This window comes from Crotalus tigris, unplaced genomic scaffold (assembly GCF_016545835.1).
Source record: "Crotalus tigris isolate CLP2741 ecotype Arizona unplaced genomic scaffold, ASM1654583v1 scf7180000017666.379230911805:20528666, whole genome shotgun sequence".
In the NCBI taxonomy this organism is placed as follows: domain Eukaryota; kingdom Metazoa; phylum Chordata; class Lepidosauria; order Squamata; family Viperidae; genus Crotalus; species Crotalus tigris.
Window position 1 is genome coordinate 16,882,589 of NW_024096552.1, and position 21,587 is coordinate 16,904,175.

Consider the following 21,587-nt stretch of genomic DNA (forward strand, 5'->3'; position numbering starts at 1 on the left):
CTTCTCATCCAAGAAGCTCCTTCGGCTTTGACTGAATGGTGGGGAATGGAAGGATTTATATTCCTTGCAGACAGCTGGTCATTTGCATTCTTTTAGTGAGTCACTGAGGCCACTTGGAGGTTTATCTGTGTCCTCAAGGTGCAATTAGAGTGGTGCAAATAGGTGTGGAGCCTTCTTGGAACTGCTGAATGAAGACTCCACACCCAATGCTCATCCAGTCATTGGTATTAAAAGTATTGGTATGCAAAGATCCCAACGTGTCTTCCTTTTTCTGTTCTTCCCAATTGAGAAAAACATCACCCCTTTTGCGTGTCTAATATAGGATCTTTTATATTAATATAATGATTTTATCTAATCATTCCAAAGATGTAAAAAGCTCCTTTTGTATCTGGCTAACGTTAAGTGACAAAACATAATAACAGGATTGTTTCCAGATAACTTGAAAAAGGCATCCATTCTCTCCAAAGATAGAACTATTGTTAGCATCTACAAAACCTAAAAGAAAAAAGATTTGCCTAGGGAGCTCACTAGCTGTGGTAACTGTCACTAAACTTTTGTGGGGGGGGAAATGTGTTACTATTTCTTTCAATTACATATCTATTTCTGGATATGTTGTAGGTAGGAGAAAATGTTCTTCAAGCAAGTACTGTCAAATAAGCCATGATTCACTGATAACTTCTACTGATCCCTATTCTACCATTTGTAATAGCAGAATTCACTATAAATTTGGTACAAATCTCACATGGAATCCAGGAGTCAGGTTCATTGACTTTATCACTCTTGATCCTGGAACACATGCTTAAATCTATATGCTATATATACTAAATATACTAAAATAGTAACTGAGCTGCAGGACATTAGTACTTAAGAAAGCACCTGAAATAAAACTTATACTCACCTCTTCCCTCTTCTCCATATCCAAGATGAGGTGGTATTATTATTCTCCTTTTCTCTCCAACACATGCTCCAAGCAAACCTTCATCTATCCCAGCAATCACATAACCTTTGCCAATGTAGGTGTCATAGGTTCGATTTCGTGAGTAACTACAGAAAATACATTGCTTTACTGCAATTACTATCAATTGTACCACATTTACAATTTACTGAGTATCATGGCAAAAATATAGATGTAATCTATATATAATTTAGTGTATGTATATGAATGAAGAGAGAGAGAGATTCATTCCATGTACACACTACCATCATCCCATCTGTTACACTAGAAAAGCTTATTCAGCGAATGGAGCATTTGCTTGTAAAATAGTTTTATTAGAATAACTTCAGCCAGGAGCATATTAAGTAGTGATGGGTTGTGGCCACAATACAGCAAACTAAAAAAATCCTTGATTTTCAAAGCCTTAAGTGTATGTTATTATCCTTTAGGGCAGCGGTTCTCAACCTGTGGGTCGGGACCCCATTTGGGGTCGAACGACCATTTCACGGGGGTCACCAAACAACGCAGTCCGCCATTTTTTCCCCTTTTCCTTAGCTGTGCTACTCCCTTTTATTCTATTGGCTTTTGAAAGCCAATAGAATAGACTCTCTTGAATAGAGTCTAATTCTATTGGCTTTCACAAGCCAATAGGAATTGTCCAGGCTGTCTCTGCCCTGCTGAGCCCACCAAAAGTCCCATTCTGCAAACGGTGCTGCAAGTTGTCTGCAGCGAAGGCGAGCTGTCTGGAAGTTTCCACCCCTCCCTGCTGAGCAACTACTAAAAATGTAAGTAAAAGAGGGCTGGGGGGCGCAGGGAGGGTTGCTGGCGCGCGTGGGGCTCAGCCGGTGCTTTACCTCCCTTGGGCTGGGCCAGCTGGTGGCCCAGCCGGTGGTCGGCCTGTGCCGTCTCTGCCGCTTGCCAGCTACGCCTCGGCTGGCGCAGGGGGCAGCACCACGCATGGGTGGTGCTCCCAGGCAGGGAAAGTCCTCGACTTACGACCGGTTGGGTAGTCCTCTACTTACGACCAGTTGGGTAGTCCTCGACTTACGACCGGTTGGGGGTCGCGGCATTAAAAAGGTTGAGAACCACTGCTTTAGGGTCTTTTTGCCACAGTTGTTAAGCAAATCATTGCAGTTATTAAGTGAATCACATGATCATTAAGCAAACTCAGTTTTCCCCAATGACTTTGCTTGTGGGAAGCCAGCTGAGAAGGACACTTGCTGGTTGCCAAGTGAACAAATTTTGATCACGACTGTGGAGATGCTGTGATGGTCATAACTGTGAGGACCAATTATAAGTAACTTTTTTTCTCAGTGCTATTGTAACTTCAAATAGTCACTAAATGAATGGTTGTAAGTTGAGGGCTACCAATATAAGAATTAAAAAGAAGACTTTCAGAGTTTCTGAAAAAGCTAGGAAGCCATTAAAAAGAATTTCAGTAATTGCTGAATATGAAATGTAAGCTCCATTTATAGTGAAATCAAGATTCAATTTCTATCTTTTGCACAAGCGCAACGGACTAGATGCACCCTTCTTTTGGGTGGAAAACTTGGTTTCTATCTGATTAGTGTATGGATCACGGACACAACTACTATCAAGTTGTTTATTTTTGAATATGGGATAACTAATTCTCACGAGTATGTGTGATGTCTCCCTGTTGTTTAATACAGCAGTGTATACATATTTAAAGAATATAGTAGTATTACATGTGTATTAGATAGGAATATAAACGTACATGTTTGTATGCACATCTGCACATCTGTCATAACATTAGCTGAAAACCAGACTGATTTGTAAAATGTTTGATACAATTTTTTTGAAGGAACATGGAACAGAGAACTAATGTATGAAAGTTAGTTGTCTTTGATAGGAAAAAGAGTAATTGCAATCAGAGAAAATAGCTGTGTACAAGAGAGAGTAATTCTGCCTATATGGAAGTGAGAGTTGGTGTATCAAGAGTATAATAGGAATGTGGGGCACAGTGGCTCAGCAGTTAAAGATGCTGAAATTGTCAGCTGGAAAACTGACAGCCCGGTTTAAGACCCGAGTGCCAGGGGTGAGCTCTTGTTACTTACTCCAGCTCCAGCCCACCTAACTATTTGAAAGCATGTAAATGTGAGTAGATAAATAAGTACCACTTTGGTGGGAAGGTGACAGCATTCCATGCCCCTTGGTGTACAATCAGGCTGGCCAATGACCATAGAAACATCTTTGGACAATGTTGGCTATGGGGATGAGCCCTCTTAAGAGTCAGGCATGACTAGACAGAGGAAACTTTTATCTTTCATAACATGGAGTACAGTAAGACTACAGTAGGAATAGAGAGGGATTTAAAAGTTCATGGTATAAGGAAAGACAAGCACAATAAAGGAATCCTGAACAATATGGACTGAATTCAAGTTAGCGACCAATATATAGAGCAGCAGTCCCCAACCTTTCTGGTTCCGCAGACCACCAGCAGCAGTGATGATGGGGGGAGGGGATGGTTTCATGTGTGCACCCACCACTTGCACAAATGGAGTTTTGTGCACTTATCTGCCACTTGTGCAGCCCGATTCCCAACAGGCCATGGACTGGGACCAGGCTAAGAACCAGAGGTTGCGGACCCCTGATATAGAGGACACATATAGTGAGGAGAAAAAATTATTTGATCTCCTGCTGATTTTGTACCTCTGTGACTGCCAACAAGGGTTTTGCCACCAAGAACTAAATCATGTTTTGAGAAGGGGTCAAATACTTATCTCACTCATTAAAATGCAAATCAATTTATAACTTTTTTGTTTTTCTGGATTTTGTTGTTGTTATTCTGTCTCTCACTGTTAAAATAAACCTACCATTAAAATTATAAGACTGATCATTTGTCAGTGGGCAAATGTACAAAATCAGCAGGGGATGAAATAATTTTTTCCCTCACTGTATGGGCATGGTGTATATGTGTTTGTGTAGGAAATGACAAAGACTGGATATGGGTACAAGTTCAAGAGTGGAATTATCATTAGCCACCTTCTCTACATGAATGATATCAAGCTATATTCAAAGAATGAACATGACATCAACTTGCTGATCCACCTGACATAGACCTAGAGTGAGGACACTGGATAGCATTCAGAATAGTTGTGAGTGTGACTAGATGGTAATCAAGAGAGGAAAGATAATTAGGACTGGTGGGAAGGAAATACCAAGAGGTAGTAGACATACAGACCAGTTTCAAGTACTTTGGTATCCCACAGTCACATGGAAACCATCACGAGAAGGCAAGGAAGACGCCAACATATAAATATCATCAAATGATCAGACAGATCTTGAAGAGCCAGCTCATTGGTAAGGACAAGATCCACACCATCAATACCTATACCCTGCCAGTCATCAGATAATTGGCAGGTATAATAAATAGGCCAAAAAAGAATAGGGAAGTTGCCCGTGTAAAGACTGAAAAGCTCATCACAATGTACAGAGGTTTCCATCCCAAGTCCAACACCCAGAAATAGTACATCAGATGGAAAGAAGGCAGTCAGGGTTTGATAAGTGTCAAAGTCACAGTCATGGATGAAACTCATAGCATCCAACAGTATATCAATATGGCACTCAAATATGAGCTGCTGAGAGAATGCCTGAGGTAATTGCAGATGTGGGAAGAAGATCAAGCAAAGGAAGTGCCATGGCAAGACAAGACCCTGCATGGGATGTATTTCGACATATAACTAGGTGAAAAACAGTGGGAAATCCTACAAGTGGCTGGAAAGGGCTGGACTAAAAGACAGTACTAAGGCACTAATCAGAGCAGCACAAAAACAGCGCTAAGCACCAGATCCACAGAAGCAGAACCCTAGGTGCAGATTATGCAAAGAAAACTTAGAGACAATTCACATGTAATGAAAAAATGTAAGATGCAGACATGAACAGCATATACTGAATGGAACAACTAAATAGCTGGCATTGTGTACAGTAACATCTGTACAAATATGGGCTAAACCCTCCTAAGTCTAGATGGGAGATCCTACAGAAGGCTGTGGAAAATAAGAGGTCTAAAAGCCTGTAGGATTTCCAGAGCCAGCCAGAGAGGCAAGCATTGGCCAATCAACCAAACATTGTGACATTAGACAAAGACAACAAAAAACAGTGATTGTGCCAAGTGACAGTAACATCAGGAGAAAGAAATATGGGAAACTGGAAAAGTACCAGGCCTGAAAGAGGAACTGGAGAGGATGTGGAAAATTAAGGCCAAAATGGTCCCAGTGATAGTAGGAGCACTTTGATGCTGTGTCTCCTAGGCTGGGGGGCTCCAACAAATCCTGGATAGAACATCAGGGCTCTCTAGGAACAGCTAAGATACTGTGCAGAACCCTCAAGCTCCCTGGCCTCTGGTAGAAGATCCAAGATCACGAAAGACAGATCACGCATTAAGGGTGAGAAGAGAATTGATGATAGACAGATAGGCAGGCAGGCAGGCAGCTTTTAGTTAATTTAACATACTTTAATATAATGAGATCTAAATTGCTTTTTATTCTTGCTCCGTACATATTTTGATAGGCTTTACCTACTAGCACTGCAATGGAACATAACTCAGAGGACAAGTATGACCTTTGGATTAAGAAAATGAGTGTCCTGACACTTATTTTACATTACACTTATCACACATATTTTTCTCACTCATTAATTCAGCAAATAGAAAATGCAAAATTTTATACGCTAAGATTATTCTAATAATTACTGAACCATTTATTTATAAAATTGCATGAAGTTCAAATGCAGATGTTCCTAGATGTGTATATTTAATATTTTACAGACTCTGCTTATGGCTTTATTAAAGGAATAAAATTAAGGGGAAAAAGTTGCTCCCATCAAAAGTATCTGGGTGAAATTCTTAATTTATTTTATTGGTATATTTGTTTATTTCTTGGAGAAAATCCATCTATATAATTGCTAAGATTGATACCAACTTGATGTTCATAATCAAACTTATTTATTAATCACTAATATATTTATACCCAGAAATGTAAAATGCTTTCTAACAAAGGTGAAAAAAGTAGCCAAGGACTGATAAGAATATATACAGAATAGATTTTATGCTTAATTATCTAATTACCTGGAATCAAACAATGTTCCATCAAGAAGAGTACCATTATAGTGATACCTGAGGAAATCCCCAATTTGGGTTTGACGTTCACAGGACTTTGGCACATATAGTTTATCTACATTAATCCTGTCTTTAGGATTGTGTAGATCTAGAAGAGCTACATCAAAGACAAGAGAAGCTTGACCAGGTATTTCTTTCCCTGTAAACAAAGTATACAGAAAATAAACAAGCTGAATTTTTGAACATTTGCAAACATTTATTATACCTTATTTTGATATCAGTTTGAGGCTATCTGCATAATGTTCACTATTGGAATGAATAAAGCAGGCATATATCCAGTTTTGATTTCCTATATATCAGGGGTGTCAAACTGCCAACCTGCGGACACGTCATCCAGAAGCTGCGCCCACCCCATTGCCGGCAATGGCAAAACCATCCCGATACGTTGCGCGACATCACGTGACATCGCGAGTTTGACATGCCTGCTATATATTGTGGAACTTTTAGAACTTATTCTGCTGTTTTAAATGATTCAAATATTCTTGAGTAGATAAAGGCTTTGCTAACCTACATGAAAACCTCCAAATGAAATGGAGTAGCCCATCTCTGTTTCAATTTTATTTCTTGGAGACAAGATGTATATCCAAGTTTAAAGAATGTCACATTGTTTAAACTTAAAATTTATTTATATTTATTATTTAAAGATAATAATATAATTAGGCTTCTGTGTCTTCCTGTTTCTGTCGTATCAATTTCATTTTAAATTAAAAATCTGGTTTTGTTGGAACATGTTCAATTCACATGCAGATAAATCTGATTTGTGATAAAATAATGGGTGAGTCAGCTTCTAGAATCTGCTGTTATTTTTTTTACCCCCTTCTTGGGGAAGCTTTTTTATTCTTCCTCCCCTTCCTTGTAACATGGAAAAACAATGTTATTATTTAAAAATAAATAAACAAAAATAAGATGTTTATTAAATTTCATAAATTACTTCAACACCATATGCAATATTACAGAAAGAATCATGTTAAAATACTACAAATTATATAATAAAGGAGGAAGAGGAGGATTGAGATGAAGGAGAAGGAAGAGGAGAAGAAGGAAAAGAAATTTTATATGCTCCACTACTGAGTTAAATATTCTTTCAGTGGATTTTGCATATTTTAATTTTAATATTTTAATATTTAGTTTTTAAATATTAAATGTACTATATATGATTGGTTTTACTTACACATTGTTTTTATGGTGTTTTGTATGCCACCCAGAGAATCTTTGGTCAGATGGGCAGCCATATAAATTAATTAATACAAGTAGCCAACCACAATAATTTTTGATCAGATGGGCAGCCAAATAAATTAACAACACATAAAATTTATGCTGTTCAAATATAACAATTATTTGTATTAGAGCACACTTTAGAATGTCCATTAGGAATGAGTAAACTTTCAGATTAGTCAAAATACAGTAAAAATCCTGCTGATTTCTCTATAAAATAGCAAAATAATTCACCATCTCCATCTTCTCCATATGCCAAGAAGGGTGGTACTGTGATTATGCGCTTTTCTCCTACACACATTCCAAGAAGACCTTTGTCCATTCCAGGGATCAACCACCCAATTCCTACATAGGTATCATATGTTCGCATTCGATTGTGACTGAAAATATAAATAAATTCCAGTGAATTCCAGATCATTTTAATTCAGAGAGTAACAAGATTAAATATAACAAAATAAGAGGATGTGGATTTGACTTGTTCTCAATACACACATACATATGTACGCGTGCGTACATGCACACGCACACACATTTTATGTTCACTACAGCTATCCGTGGTGAAGAAACACCTGTCTTCATCAGGAGTCTTGAGAAATGTTGTTAAATATAATGTGCCTGGTAGGTCAGATCAAGGACACAGCATTTTAGTATATTATGTAAAGTGGTGCATTGGGAACTCTGTTAAATCTGGGTAGAAGAGCACATCCACTTTTGCCCCCAGCTGATATTTAATGTGTGCTATAATTCAGAAGACTACACAGAGCATTGACAAGTAGCCATTAAAGGTCCAATCTAAGTGTCATGGATGGCAGAAAAGTCAATACATCATGAAAAAGAGTCTCATGGATGGCAGAGAACTCAACACTTTTAATTATGCACTAATAAATATGTGCCATGCTTTAGATCTTAAGGCAGAAATATGCATCAGACTATGTGGAGGTACCAATGTACCACTGTCTCCAAATGCTTAAAGTGACAATACCTTTGTCCAGATTCATATAACAGCCCTCCATAGCTGCAGTGTGAAATCTAGAAATACACATTTGGTTTCAGGAATTGCAAATATGTGTTATGTATATGTATCTTTCTATCATCAAATAAAAATCTCTGAACTTTTCATAAATTCTTCCTTTTATCAGTCCTGTATAGTATTTAGCTACTGTTAGTAGTAGACATTTGTGAGGGAGGGGAAAAAAAGACAAACAATAGAAAAAGGAGGCAAAAAAAGCCTCAGACGGAATAAACTATAAGGATCACCAAACCAAATAAGACTAAACTTGATAATGAGGGGTTTTCAATATCCCAACATTTTGATCTTATATTATTTTAAAACTGTAGATCACTATTAAAATTTAAGTAATACATAAATATCATCAGCAAGAATCAGCACAGTATAAATCAATATAATAAGATGTAGAATAAATTTCTATCCAAGCAGTGCAAATGTTAAACTTATTTAACAGACCACTGAAAATTAAAACATTGATTTTATTCTAGTAGAAATTTACAAAACCAAATAGTTTCCAAGTTGGATTTAACATTGAATTTGACTGGATGACATTCAATGTTTATATCCCCCAACACATGAAAAAGACAAAATATTTTATTGTTACCTTGAGTCAAATAGTGTTCCATCCAAAAATGTTCCATTATAATGGTATCTTATAAAATCGGACACCTGAATTGTCCTTGAACAATTTTCTGGCTTGTAATATGTCTGAATTTCAACTTGGTCTTCAGAATTCCAAACATCAACCAGAAGGACATCAAAATTCAGAACTGAATTTGCAGGAATTACACTGGCTGTGGATGCAAAGGATATTAAAAAGGAATTAAATCAAATTCTTCATCAGCTACCAGTATTTTTTTTTAAAAAAATCTGTTTTTCTGATTATTGTATCCAACATCTTGTACCACCAATACAAAGAAATAAAGAGAATGCTAAGTCTTTTTTAAATTTATGCACAATACAACAAATATATCAGTTATCATATTTTAACAAAATTACATTACAGAAACCTAACATTTTTAATAATCTAACATCCATCCATTAGGTCAGACATGTCAAACACAAGGCCCATGGGCCAAATCTGCCCTGCCGTGTGTTTACATCTGGCCCACGGAGCTGCCCTGAAAACAACAAAGGACCGGCCCAGTCCAGGCCGAACCTTGGCCCAGTCCAGGCCGACCAAGCGCTGATCTACAACCTAGTGCCAGCCATCAAACCCAGGACGTGCTCAGCCTTAGATCCATGGGGCAGCCCTAAAACCAGCAAGAAGGGGCTGTCCCCGCCCCACCCCCTAGGCACGCATGCAGGAGGCAGCAAGCAGGCAGAGTCCAGAGTCCCTGCTGATCATCTTGCCCTGCTGACTGACTTCACCCAGGATGCCAGCACTCACTGCCTCTTGTGCACCTGGGCAGAGCAGAGGTGGTGGGGCGGCTCCTTGCTAGTTCCAGGGCTGCCCCATGGATTTAAGGCTGAGCACATTCTTGCTTTGATGGACGCTATCAGGTTGTAAATCAGTGCCACACACCCCCCAACCAGCACTTCCACAGCCCTAGTCTTGTAGCCACGAGGCTTCCCTTTCACCATGACTGGCCCTGCCTGCCCACGTGGGATAGCGACGGCCAGCGGCAGCATGGCCACTAGCAGCGCTGGCAATCTCTCCCCCTCCCATTGTTACTTCCTGAGTGCAGAGGAAGGAAAGAGATGAGAATGTGAATCAGGGAAGGAAGAAAGATGGAAATGAGGAGGAGGAAGACAGTGAAGGAGGGAGGGAGGGAAGAAGGAAGGAAGGAAGGAAGGAAGGAAGGAAGGAAGGAAGGAAGGAAGGAAGGAAGGAAGGAAGGAAGGAAGGAAGGAAGGAGAGGCAACTTGTTTGGAGATACCCCAATTCACGCAGTTCTGCTTCAATCCTGGATCCATTGAGACTTGGGCTCAAAGGAGAAAGCAATATCATGTTCTGTTTTGTCACAGACAGAACTTTGTTGCAATCCAAGTTAACATTGGCATTCTTAAGTTGTGAACTCTTAGGAAAGTATCCCCTTGTGTGTTGCAAACAGCCTTTTCCAGTGGGGAAAGCAGGAAAAAGCATGGTGGGGAAAAACATTTTCCTTTGTCCTTACAGGAGAGGCCTTTTAAGGATTATGTATTAATAGAAAAACAACTAACTTACCTCTGTTCCTAAATGCTAAAACTGTTGCACTTAAAAAACAGAGGAGCTCTGATCAACTATCACAGCCACCATTTTGACAGTTTTGCTATACTGTTGTCTATGGATGCCCCCACTAAATGCAAGCTTGGGATAAACTGGGCCTGGATTGTTCTCAGTCATCTAAGTGGCCAGAAACTACTAGTAAAAACAGCATTTGATCACAAGGCAATGAGGCATCAAGAAATGTTTCTCCTTTGGCATTTGAGTATCCAAGAATGGACAGGAAAAAAGGAAAGAGGGAAAGAGAGCAAGAGGGAAAAAGAAGAAAAGAGGAGAAGGAAGAAGGAGAATGAAGAGGGAAGGAAAAAAGAAAAGGGGGAAAGGAAGGGAAGCGAAAGGAAGGTAGGTAGATTATAATGAGAGGGAGGGAGGGTCTGAGGGAAGTCTTGCCTTAACACTTGGCCACGAGCAGTCCTGCTGACCTTTCACCATCCCCTTGTCCCCTCCTCCTGATCTCTCCCGGTGATCTCCCATCCTATCCTTGAAAATGCTTTGGTTACAAACTCCCTCGCATGGAGAGGGAGTGGGCCTCCCTCTGACCTGCACATTTTGGCCTCCCGCACACACCATGAGCAACTTGGCCAAGGAGAGCAAGCCAATCAGCAGCAGCCTTGAGGAGGAGGTAAGTGCAGCCGGGCACCCCCTTGGGGAAGGCTGAACTGGGTAGTCACCCTCCACTGCCCAGGACTCTGAGTATCCTGCATCTCTGGAGGTCCTCTACATGGCCTGAGAGGGACAGCAAGGCTCCTCTGGTGGACAAGAGTATGGTGCTCCTCCTGGTTTTGCCTTCTTCTGCTGGAGCCAATGGATCTGCCTAGCCCCGTCTGGGCCATCCTCTTGGTCACGCCCATGCCAGCCCCCCCAAGGTCAACCACAACCCTGATGTGGCCCTCAATGAAATCGAGTTTGACACTCCTACATTAGGCTAATGCAATGAATTATTTTTTAAAGAGGTCAAGAGATCAATTCTAACTATGACTATATTAACACAACACAATGTACACAACAATTAATTGATACAGAACAACCCTGCCCCCGGCAATCTAAAAATTATAGGGCTATCAGTGCATGTAGTATAGATGTGTGTGTCGACAAGAATACCAACCTTGCTATCAAGCAAAATGAAGCCTCTAATAGCAAGTGCCACACAAAGTGCACTAACCAAATAGGTGGTAAGACAATAGGGGAACTCAGGCACCACACAGGTTATGTAGAAAGTAAACACAGGGCCAGTCACAAAGGACTCAAATGTCTATACACCAATGCACAGAGTATGAACAGCAAACAGGGTGAACTAGAAATTCAGGTTAATGAGGACAGATATGATATTGTTGCCATTACGGAAACATGGTGGGATGAAACCCACACATGGAACACACAGCTAGAGGGATTTAAATTATTTAAAAGAAACAGATCAAATAAAAGAGGAGGTGGAGTTGCTCTCTATATAAGAAATAACTACATCTCTACAGAAATAGAGCACAACAATGATAAAAACTGTCTTGAATGCATTTGGGTCAATATAAAAGGGGGAAAAATGACATTGCTATAGGTGTACACTACAGACCACCCAACCAAACAGAGGACATAGATGAACTTTTTGCTAGTCAGCTAACTAAAGTATGTAGGAATCACATCACCATAGTAATGGGGGACTTCCTGACATCAACTGGAAGACAAACTCTGCACCAAGTGGAAGATCAAACAGGTTCCTGGCAAACCTAGCAGACAACCTTGTCTCCCAAAAAGTAGAGAAGGGAACTAGGGGATTAACCATTTTGGATCTAATTCTCACTAACAGAGATGAAATGATAGAAGGTGTTGAAGCCATAGGAACCCTGGGAGGAAGTGATCATGCAATATTGGAATTCAACATCATGGAAACACAAGCAATAGACCACAGTCAAACTAGAGTCTTGGACTTCAAGAGAGCTAATTTCAATAAACTTAGAGAAGGTTTGGAAAGGATTCCATGGATGAGAATCCTCAAGGGGAAAACAACTCAAGAAGCTTGGGAAATTTTGAAAAATGAGATAATAAAAGCACTTGTTGTTGTTGTTGTTAACTGCGAAGTCGTGTCCGACCCATCGCGACCCCATGGACAATGTTCCTCCAGGTCTTCCTGTCCTCTACCATCTTCTGGAGTCCATTTAAGTTCACACCTACTGCTTCAGTGACTCCATCCAGCCATCTCATTCTCTGTCGTCCCCTTCTTCTATTGCCCTCAATCTTTCCCAGCATTAGGCCCTTCTCCAGTGAGTCCTTCCTTCTCATTAGGTGGCCAAAGTATTTGAGTTTCAACTTCAGGATCTGGCCTTCTAAAGAGCAGTCGGGGTTGATCTCTTCTAGGACTGACCGGTTTGAACGCCTTGCAGTCCAAGGGACTTCGCAGGAGTCTTCTCCAGCACCATAGTTCAAAGGCCTCAATTCTTTGGCGCTCAGCCTTTCTTATGGTCCAACTTTCACAGCCATACATTGCAACTGGGAAAACCATGGCCTGGACTATACACACTTTTGTTGGCAGGGTGATGTCTCTGCTTTTTAGTATGCTGTCTAGATTTGCCATAGCTTTCCTCCCCAGGAGCAAGCGTCTTTTAATTTCTTGGCTGCAGTCCCCATCTGAGGTGATCTTGGAGCCCAGAAAAATAAAATCTGTCACTACCTCCATTTCTTCCCCATCTATTTGCCAGGAATTGAGAGGGCCGGATGCCATGATTTTGGTTTTCTTAATGTTGAGTTTCAAGCCAACTTTTGCACTCTCCTTCTTCACCCGCATCAAGAGGCTCTTTAGTTCCTCTTCACTTTCTGCCATTAGAGTGGTATCATCTGCATATCTTAGGTTGTTGATATTTCTCCCGGCAATCTTAATTCCAACTTTTGTTTCATCTAGCCCTGCCTTTCTCGTGATGTGCTCTGCATATAAGTTAAATAGGCAGGGCGACAGTATACAGCCTTGCCAGACTCCTTTTCGAATTTTGAACCAATCAGTGGTTCCGTGTCCAGTTCTCACTGTTGCTTCTTGACCCACATATAGGTTTCTCAAGAGACAAATAAGGTGGTCTGGTATTCCCATCTCTTTAAGAACTTGCCACAATTTGTTGTGATCCGCACAATCAAAGGCTTTAGCATAGTCAATCAAGCAGAAGTAGATGTTTTTCTGGAACTCCCTAGCTTTCTCCATGATCCAGCATATGTTGGCAATTTGATCTCTAGTTCCTCTGCCTCTTCGAAATCCTGCCTGTACTTCTGGTAGTTCTCGATCCACATACTGCTGGAGTCTAGCTTGTAGGATTTTAAGCATAACTTTACTAGCATGTGAAATGAGTGCAATGGTGCGATAGTTTGAACATTCTTTGGCATTGCCTTTCTTTGGAATTGGAATGTAAACTGACCTTTTCCAATCCTGTGGCCACTGTTGAGTTTTCCAAATTTGCTGGCAAATTGAGTGTAGCACTTTTACTGCATCGTCTTTTAAGATTTTGAATAGCTCAGCTGGAATACTGTCACCTCCACTAGCTTTGTTGTTGCTCAGATTTTCTAAGGCCCATTTCACTTCACATTCTAGGATGTCTGGTTCGAGATCAGTGACCATCTCATTGTGGTTATCTGGGATGTTAAGCTCATTCTTGTATAGTTCTTCTGTGTAGTTTTGCCATCTCTTCTTAATCTCTTCTGCCTCTGTTAGGTCTCTGCCATTTTGGTCCTTTATCATGCCCATCTTTGCATGAAACGTTCCCTTCATATCTCCAATTTTCTTGAAGAGATCTCTGGTCCTCCCTATTCTGTTGTTTTCTTCTATTTCTTTGCACTGTTCATTTAAGAAGGCATTCTTATCTCTTCTAGCTATTCTCTGGAATTCTGCATTCAATTGGGTGTATCTTTCTCTTTCTCCTTTGCCTTTCGCTTCCCTTCTTTCCTCAGCTATTTGCAAAGCTTCTTCAGACAGCCATTTTGCTTTCTTGCATTTCTTTTTCTTTGGAATGGTTTTAGTTGCTACCTCTTGTACAATGTTGCGAACTTCCATCCATAGTTCTTCAGGCACTCTATCAGATCTAATTCCTTAAATCTATTTGTCACCTCTACTGTATATTCATCAGGAATATGATTTAGTTCATACCTGAGTGGCCTAGTGCTTTTCCCTACTTTTTTCAATTTAAGCCTAAATTTTGCAACGAGAAGCTCATGATCTGAGCCACAGTCAGCTCCTGGTCTTGTTTTTACTGACTGTATAGAGCTTCTCCATCTTTGGCTGCAGAGCACATAGTCAATCTGATTTCTATGTTGACCGTCTGGTGATGTCCATGTGTAGAGCCGTCTCTTGGGTTGTTGGAAAAGAGTGTTTGTTATGACCATCGTATTCTCTTGACAAAATTCTATCAGCCTGTGCCCTGCTTCATTTTGTACTCCAAGGCCAAACTTGCCTGTTATTCCGGTTATCTTTTGGCTTCCTACCTTAGCATTCCAATCCCCCATGATGATAAGGACATCATTTTTTGGTGTTAATTCTATAAGGTGCTGTAGGGCTTCATAGAACCGGTCAATTTCATCCTCTTCAGCACCAGTGGTTGGGGCATAGATTTGGACTATTGTGATATTGAATGGTTTGCCTTGGATTCGAATTGAGATCATTCTGTCATTTTGGGGATTGTATCCCAGTATTGCTTTTCCTATTCTTTTATTGACTATGAAGGCTACTCCATTTCTTCTGAGGGATTCTTGCCCACAGTAGTATACCTGATGGTCATCTGAGTTAAATTCACCCATTCCTGTCCATTTTAGTTCGCTGATTCCTAAGATGTCGATGTTCAGTCTTGTCATCTCTTTTTTGACTATGTCTAGCTTGCCTTGATTCATGGATCTTACATTCCAGGTTCCTATGGAGAAAAAATCTTTACAGCATCGGACTTTCCTTTCACCACCAGATATATCCACAGCTGAGCGTCCTTTCGGCTTTGGCCCAGTCGCTTCATTCTTTCTGGCGCTACTAGTGCTAGCCCTCTGCTCTTGCCCAGTAGCATATTGGACACCTTCCAACCTGAGGGGCTCATCTTCCAGTGTCATATCTTTTTGCCTTTTAGTACTGTCCATGGGGTTTTCATGGCAAAGATACTGGAGTGGTTTGCCATTTCCTTCTCCAGTGGATCACATTTTGTCAGAACTCTCTGCTATGACCTGTCCGTCTTGAGTGGCCCTGCACGGCATAGCTTATAGCTTATTGAGTTACACAAGCCCCTTCGCCACGACAAGGCAGTAATCCATAAGGGGATTATCCATAAATAAAAGCACAGTCTAGCACAATACCAACAAAGAAGAAAAATAACAGGGCTCAAAAGAAACCAGCATGGCTGCATAAAGAACTCTCTGACAAACTGAAAGATAAAAAAGGACAAGTATAGAAAGTGGAAAGAGGGGCAAATAACTAAGTCAGAACATCAGCAAATAGCCCGAACCTGCAAAGATGAAGTGAGGAAAGCCAAGGCTCAAAATGAACTAAAGCTTACAATCAAAGTCAAAAATAACAAAAAAAGCTTCTTTCAACATGTAAAAAACAAGAAAAAAGTGAAGGAAACAATTGGTCCATTAGTGGATGAAACTGGCAAGAAGGTGACAAGCAACAGGGTTTAGAAAGCAGAACTATTTAACTTGTTTTTCACATCTGTCTTTACACAAAGGGAAAAAACAGACCAACCTATCAAAAATAGTGCCATAAAAAACAAAATAGAAATACAAGTTAAGATAGGCAAGAAAATGGTAAGTGAACACCTGTCCAGCCTAGATGAGTTCAAATTGCCAGGACCAGATGGATTACACCCCAAGGTTCTCAAGGAACTGGCAGATGTGATCTCAGAACCACTGAACTATATTTTTCAAAGATCCTGGAGCACAGGGGAACTACCAGAGGACTGGAAAAGAGCTGATGTAGTTCCCATCTTCAAAAAAGGGAAAAAAATGGACTCATTACCTGAAAGATATATTAATATTGGACTTAGAGTTAAAACCTGAACTCTTCTTGTTGGGAATAACTACAGAGAAATACAATAAGGGAACAATCTATTTGGTCTTACACATCTTAACTGCAGCTAGGCTTGCGTTTGTGCAAAAATGGAAGAGCAAAGAAATTCCCACAGAGGAAGAATCATTGTATAAAATATTAGCATGTGTGGAAATGGACAGGCTCACAATGGTATTGAAAGACAAATGTGGATCAGTTTATTTCAAAACCTGGGATAAATTTTACCGCTGGAGGGATTCGAGGAGGACGGTTGGGATTAAAGGTTAGCGTTAAGATAGAATTATATGTTATTTTAGAATAAGTACTGTATATAAAATTTAGATGTATAATTAGAGAGGAAGAATCGATTGTAAAATGTGGAACAACTTGATAAGAATGTATATACTGGAATGTCACGTTACATCCAATGTTTTTTAATTGTATTATAAATAAAAATTTGAAAAAAAATTTAAAAAAGAAAAACCAAATGCACAAGTACAGCATAGGTGGCACCTTGCTCAATAGTAGTAACTGTGAGAGGGATCTCGGAATCCTAGAGGACAATCATTTAAATATGAGCCAGCAGTGTGCTGCAGTTGCCAAAAAGGCCAACACAATGCTAGGCTGCATTAACAGAGGGACAGAATCAAGATCACGTGAAGTGTTAATACCACATTACAATGCCTTGGTAAGGCCATACTTGGAATACTGCATCCAGTTTTGGTCACCACGATGTAAAAAAGATGTTGAGACTCTAGAAAGAGTACAGAGAAGAGCAACAAAGATGGTTAGGGGACTGGAGGCTAAAGCATATAAGGAACGGCTGCTGGAATTGGGTATGTCTAGTTTAATGAAGAGAAGGACGAGGGGGGACATGATAGCAATGTTCCAATATCTCAGGGGCTGCCACAAAGAAGAGGGAGTGAAGCTATTTTCCAAAGCGCCAGAAGGCAGGACAAGAAACAACGGGTGGAAACTAATCAAGGAGAGAAGCAACCTAGAACTAAGGAGAAACTTCCTGACAGTGAGAACAATTAACCAGTAGAACAACCTGCCTCCAGAAGCGGTGAATGCTCCAACACTGGAAGTTTTTAAGAAGAGACTGGACAGCCATTTGTCCGAAATGGTATAGGGTTTCCTGCCTGAGCAGGGGGTTGGACTAGATGACCTCCAAGATCCCTTCCAACTATATTATTATTATTATTATTATTATTATTATTATTATTATTATTATTATTATTATTATTATTATTATTATTTACACAATTTATACTAAGACACTGTTTCTTAAAATGTGGTCCTAGGACCCCTGGGGGTTCCCCAAGACCTCTCAAAGGTTTGCATAATCAAAATATTTGCCAACATATGTTAAAAATAATACAATATTAAAATTCCCATCAAACAATCATGAGAACCAGTAGCAAAAGTCAATACATCAATTTTAATTTTTAGCGTGGCAAATACCAATGAATATAATACATATAAACAAAATCTCTTTGGGGGTTCACCATACATTTTTATAGTAGGAAGATAAAAAGTTTAAGAAACACTATATTAAGACATCAGTCACAGACTACAGACTACAAAAGTTGGCTATCACAAGATGCTATAAAACAGACAAACCATAGAGTGAGTTAGAATGGGAGAAACCAAAATATAATTCAGAAATGGACAGAAACTATTTTAAGTCCATTTTCGCAGTGGGCTGCTATTCTTTATAGAATTTATTTTTACATTTCCTGCTGATGGACAGCAATGTAAGACACTGCCACATACGATCAAACAAAACTTACTTTGAGAAATTATAGGATACATATTAACAGTCCTGAAAAAAAATAGTACAAGCCTACCTTTTGATTCCATTTGTTTGTTTAATGTATTTATAACAAGCCCAAGGAAAAGCATACATGTACTATGTTTGATTTAGATACTTAAAACTTATATAAACTTTGTTCTCAAGATCTTAAAACATTATCATTCATGAAAGCAGTGAAGAAAGAAAACATTTAGCTATACAGTTTTTCTTTCCAATATTTTCAAGAAAACTAAAGCTTCTAACTTGAAAGATACAGGTAGTCCTCAACTTACAACAGTTTGTTTAGTAAATGTCTAAAGTTACAACGGCACTGAAAAAAGTGATTTATGACCGTTTTCAGACAACAGTTGCAGCATCTCCATGGTCACATAATCAAAATTTGGATGCTGGCAATTGACTCATACTTATTATTCAGAGACATGTGATCACTTTTTGTGACTTTCAAAGTCAATGGGGAAGCCAGATTCACTTAACAACTGTACTACTAACTTAACAAGTGCAATGATTCAACTTAAAAACTGTGGCAAAAAAGGTTGTAAAATGGGACAAAATTCAGTTAACAACTTTCCCTGCTTAGCAACAGAAATTTTGGACTCAATTATGGTCATAAGTCAAAGACTACCTGTACTTCCAGATTTGGATTAGTTCTTGAATGCAGATTTAAGAAACAAATCAAACTCTCCACCAATTCCTGTCACAACAAAGATAAAATTCTGAAAGGCTGATTTTCAAACCATGCAAGATATTTAAAAAAATGACTCTTTAGATCAGTGAAAAGTTTTAATCTGGTGACTTTTTCAAACGTCATGTGACCATGACTATCTGATAGCTCCACTTTTTTTAGATGCATTGCACGCATGATCTTTATTAAAGAGACATTTTTCAGTCACATATCATTTCTGACCTGTTCCCTGTGGAAACTCCTGGTGAGTTATAGAAGAAATAATTAAAAGATGGAACAAGAGCATAATCAGCAGCCCAAAGTAATAATGACATGTGTCATTCGTTTTAATTTCAAAAAAACCTCTATCTAAACTAAAAAATAAGTGTAATGTTTAAACACAAATGGCTAGTGACTGCTTTGACCTGCTATCATGGCAACGAATATGGCAGCGTCTTACTCTACTATAACAACTTTCAGCCACTGGCCTCTTCAGATGTCTTCAGTTTGCAACTCAGAATTCCTTTACCATACTGGCATGTAGGTGAAGGCTATACTGTATTAATCATGGTGCAAACTATTTTTGCATTAAAGAATAGCGCAACATTAAGAAATATTGTGCATTATTTGCACAAACATAGGGAAACTACTTCCTTTTATTCTTAAAGAGATCGAGATGTTCACAAAATCCTTTCAATGATCTTAGAAGAATGTTGAATGTTGAAGAATGAGAACTTAAATATCTTCTTTCAAAAAATTAAACCAGTAAGGCATCATAGCATGATCAACATCAATTAAGACTCTCTAGGCTATTTAAATATTATATGTATGCTTTTGAACATAAGACAAGAAGGAGCTGGACAGAATCATTAGTTCAATCCTTGACCTACATACGTCTTTAGTAACTTAGAAATTATGAATATTCAGAGTTTGGGAATTAAATATGCTGTCATATTCAAAGCTACAGATATATGAGATGCACTGGTCAGCAATACATCCATAACCCATAGGTTAAATTAATTGTTAAAACCTTACATTTTAACTACAGTTTAATAAATCTGTCTTGACTCATTATATTTTAGCATCAAAAAGTACAGAAAACTGTACTTACAAACTCCTTCATTTCCATATCCAAGATGGGGTGGAATCTTTACAAATCGCCTTTCATTTACACACATACCAAGCAGAGCCTTCTCCATCCCAGCAATAAGCTGATTTTTCCCCACAAAAACATTGAATGTAGAGCCCCTGTCATAGCTAGAAGGAAGTGAATTGTTAGGTCAGTTAAATAAACATTCAAATATTGCATTTCACTGACATAGTTTAATTTTTATTTCCATTCAACCAATTTATGATTTAAGAGTAGGTATGACATGATGCTTTGTACACATTTCTCTTGATAGTTGCCTTTAATTTTTTAATATAAACTTAAAGGCTTTATAAGAAGTTGATACACTACAAAGCATAGTATTATCTCCAGCATTATTTTTTCGTCCAAGAGTGCCACTGGGTTCCATCTAAATCCCATGCATATTCTTGGAAAACTTTTTGTTTCCTCTGTGGTTTTTGTTCTTTCTGACAGTAAAATAATAAACATTCTTATATATCTCATACAGATTCCAATGAACAGCCTAATAACAATCACATAATCTGATGCTTATAACAAACATAATTTATATAACATATAAATTATAAAGATAAATCACTCCCCTTCAGAATACTCAGTGGAATACAATCCATGATATTAGATCCATTCCAAAAAGAAGTTTAGATCACATGCTCACACTCCAAATCCAGCTGAAGCAAAACCTCCATCATTTCCCTGGAGGAAGCAACTGCAGCATGATGTTTATAGAAGTTCTCAGTTAATAAACATCCTGGTTGACTCAAAAGGTGCATTTTTCCAACTTCTTTGATTTTTCTTGAAGACATTTCACTCAAGAAGCTTCTTCAATTTAATCTACTTTGTGAGAAATTAAGTCCCACGTGATTCAACTACTCTCAGAGGGTTAACAGCTGGCTGACTGCAAAGAGTATAAACCTTTCATTCCCCACCAGTTAGTGTGAACTGAAGATGAGAAGTGAAACATCCTCAAGAAAAATCAAGAAAGTCCAGTTGCCATTTGAAAAAAAGCACCTTTTGAGAAAAACAGATGCAGCCATTGCTAGCCTTAGCACTTGCCACTCCAAACTGCAGCACTTTCCCTGAATGATAATCTTGGAAATGGCTTCTCCACTTCTACCAGCTTTTCCAGATCAGATTAATATTACTGTATTAAGATGTGGTATGTTTACATTCCCTCCAAGGGTGGCTTCTGTTGTCATGAGTGTGCGTGTGTCTGTGTGTGTGCGTGCGTGCGTCCGTCCCCTAATTATCTCGATGTTCTCAATTCAGCTTTGGCTATCTGCGTATCGATTTCCTCTGTGCTGATTAATGACTACCATAAAGCTTTTCCTACTCTGACTCCAATGACTTTCCAGCGTCTGATAAAGCGATGGTCTTTCCAATACCAGCTTCCCAAAGACCAGAAACTGAGATTCTGCATAGAAGGGATGCGCTGTTCCCCGAGACTGATAACTTGAACTCATCTTCCTGCAACCGGGCCCATTAACTGGA

At 39.1% G+C, this 21,587-nt stretch overlaps 1 protein-coding gene across 1 annotated transcript in view; it reads right to left on the reverse strand.

Annotated features, from left to right (window-relative positions):
• The window catches only part of FKBP9 (FKBP prolyl isomerase 9), a 38,533-nt gene that overhangs the window by 15,044 nt on the left and 1,902 nt on the right, over nucleotides 1–21,587 (reverse strand). Inside the window, exons 2-6 of the mRNA XM_039336817.1 lie at nucleotides 20,082–20,227; nucleotides 8,900–9,089; nucleotides 7,521–7,666; nucleotides 6,021–6,210; nucleotides 899–1,044 (exon numbers count right to left, since the gene is read on the reverse strand). Coding sequence (XP_039192751.1) covers nucleotides 899–1,044; nucleotides 6,021–6,210; nucleotides 7,521–7,666; nucleotides 8,900–9,089; nucleotides 20,082–20,227 — 818 coding nt within the window. The remainder of the gene's footprint in view (nucleotides 1–898; nucleotides 1,045–6,020; nucleotides 6,211–7,520; nucleotides 7,667–8,899; nucleotides 9,090–20,081; nucleotides 20,228–21,587) is intronic.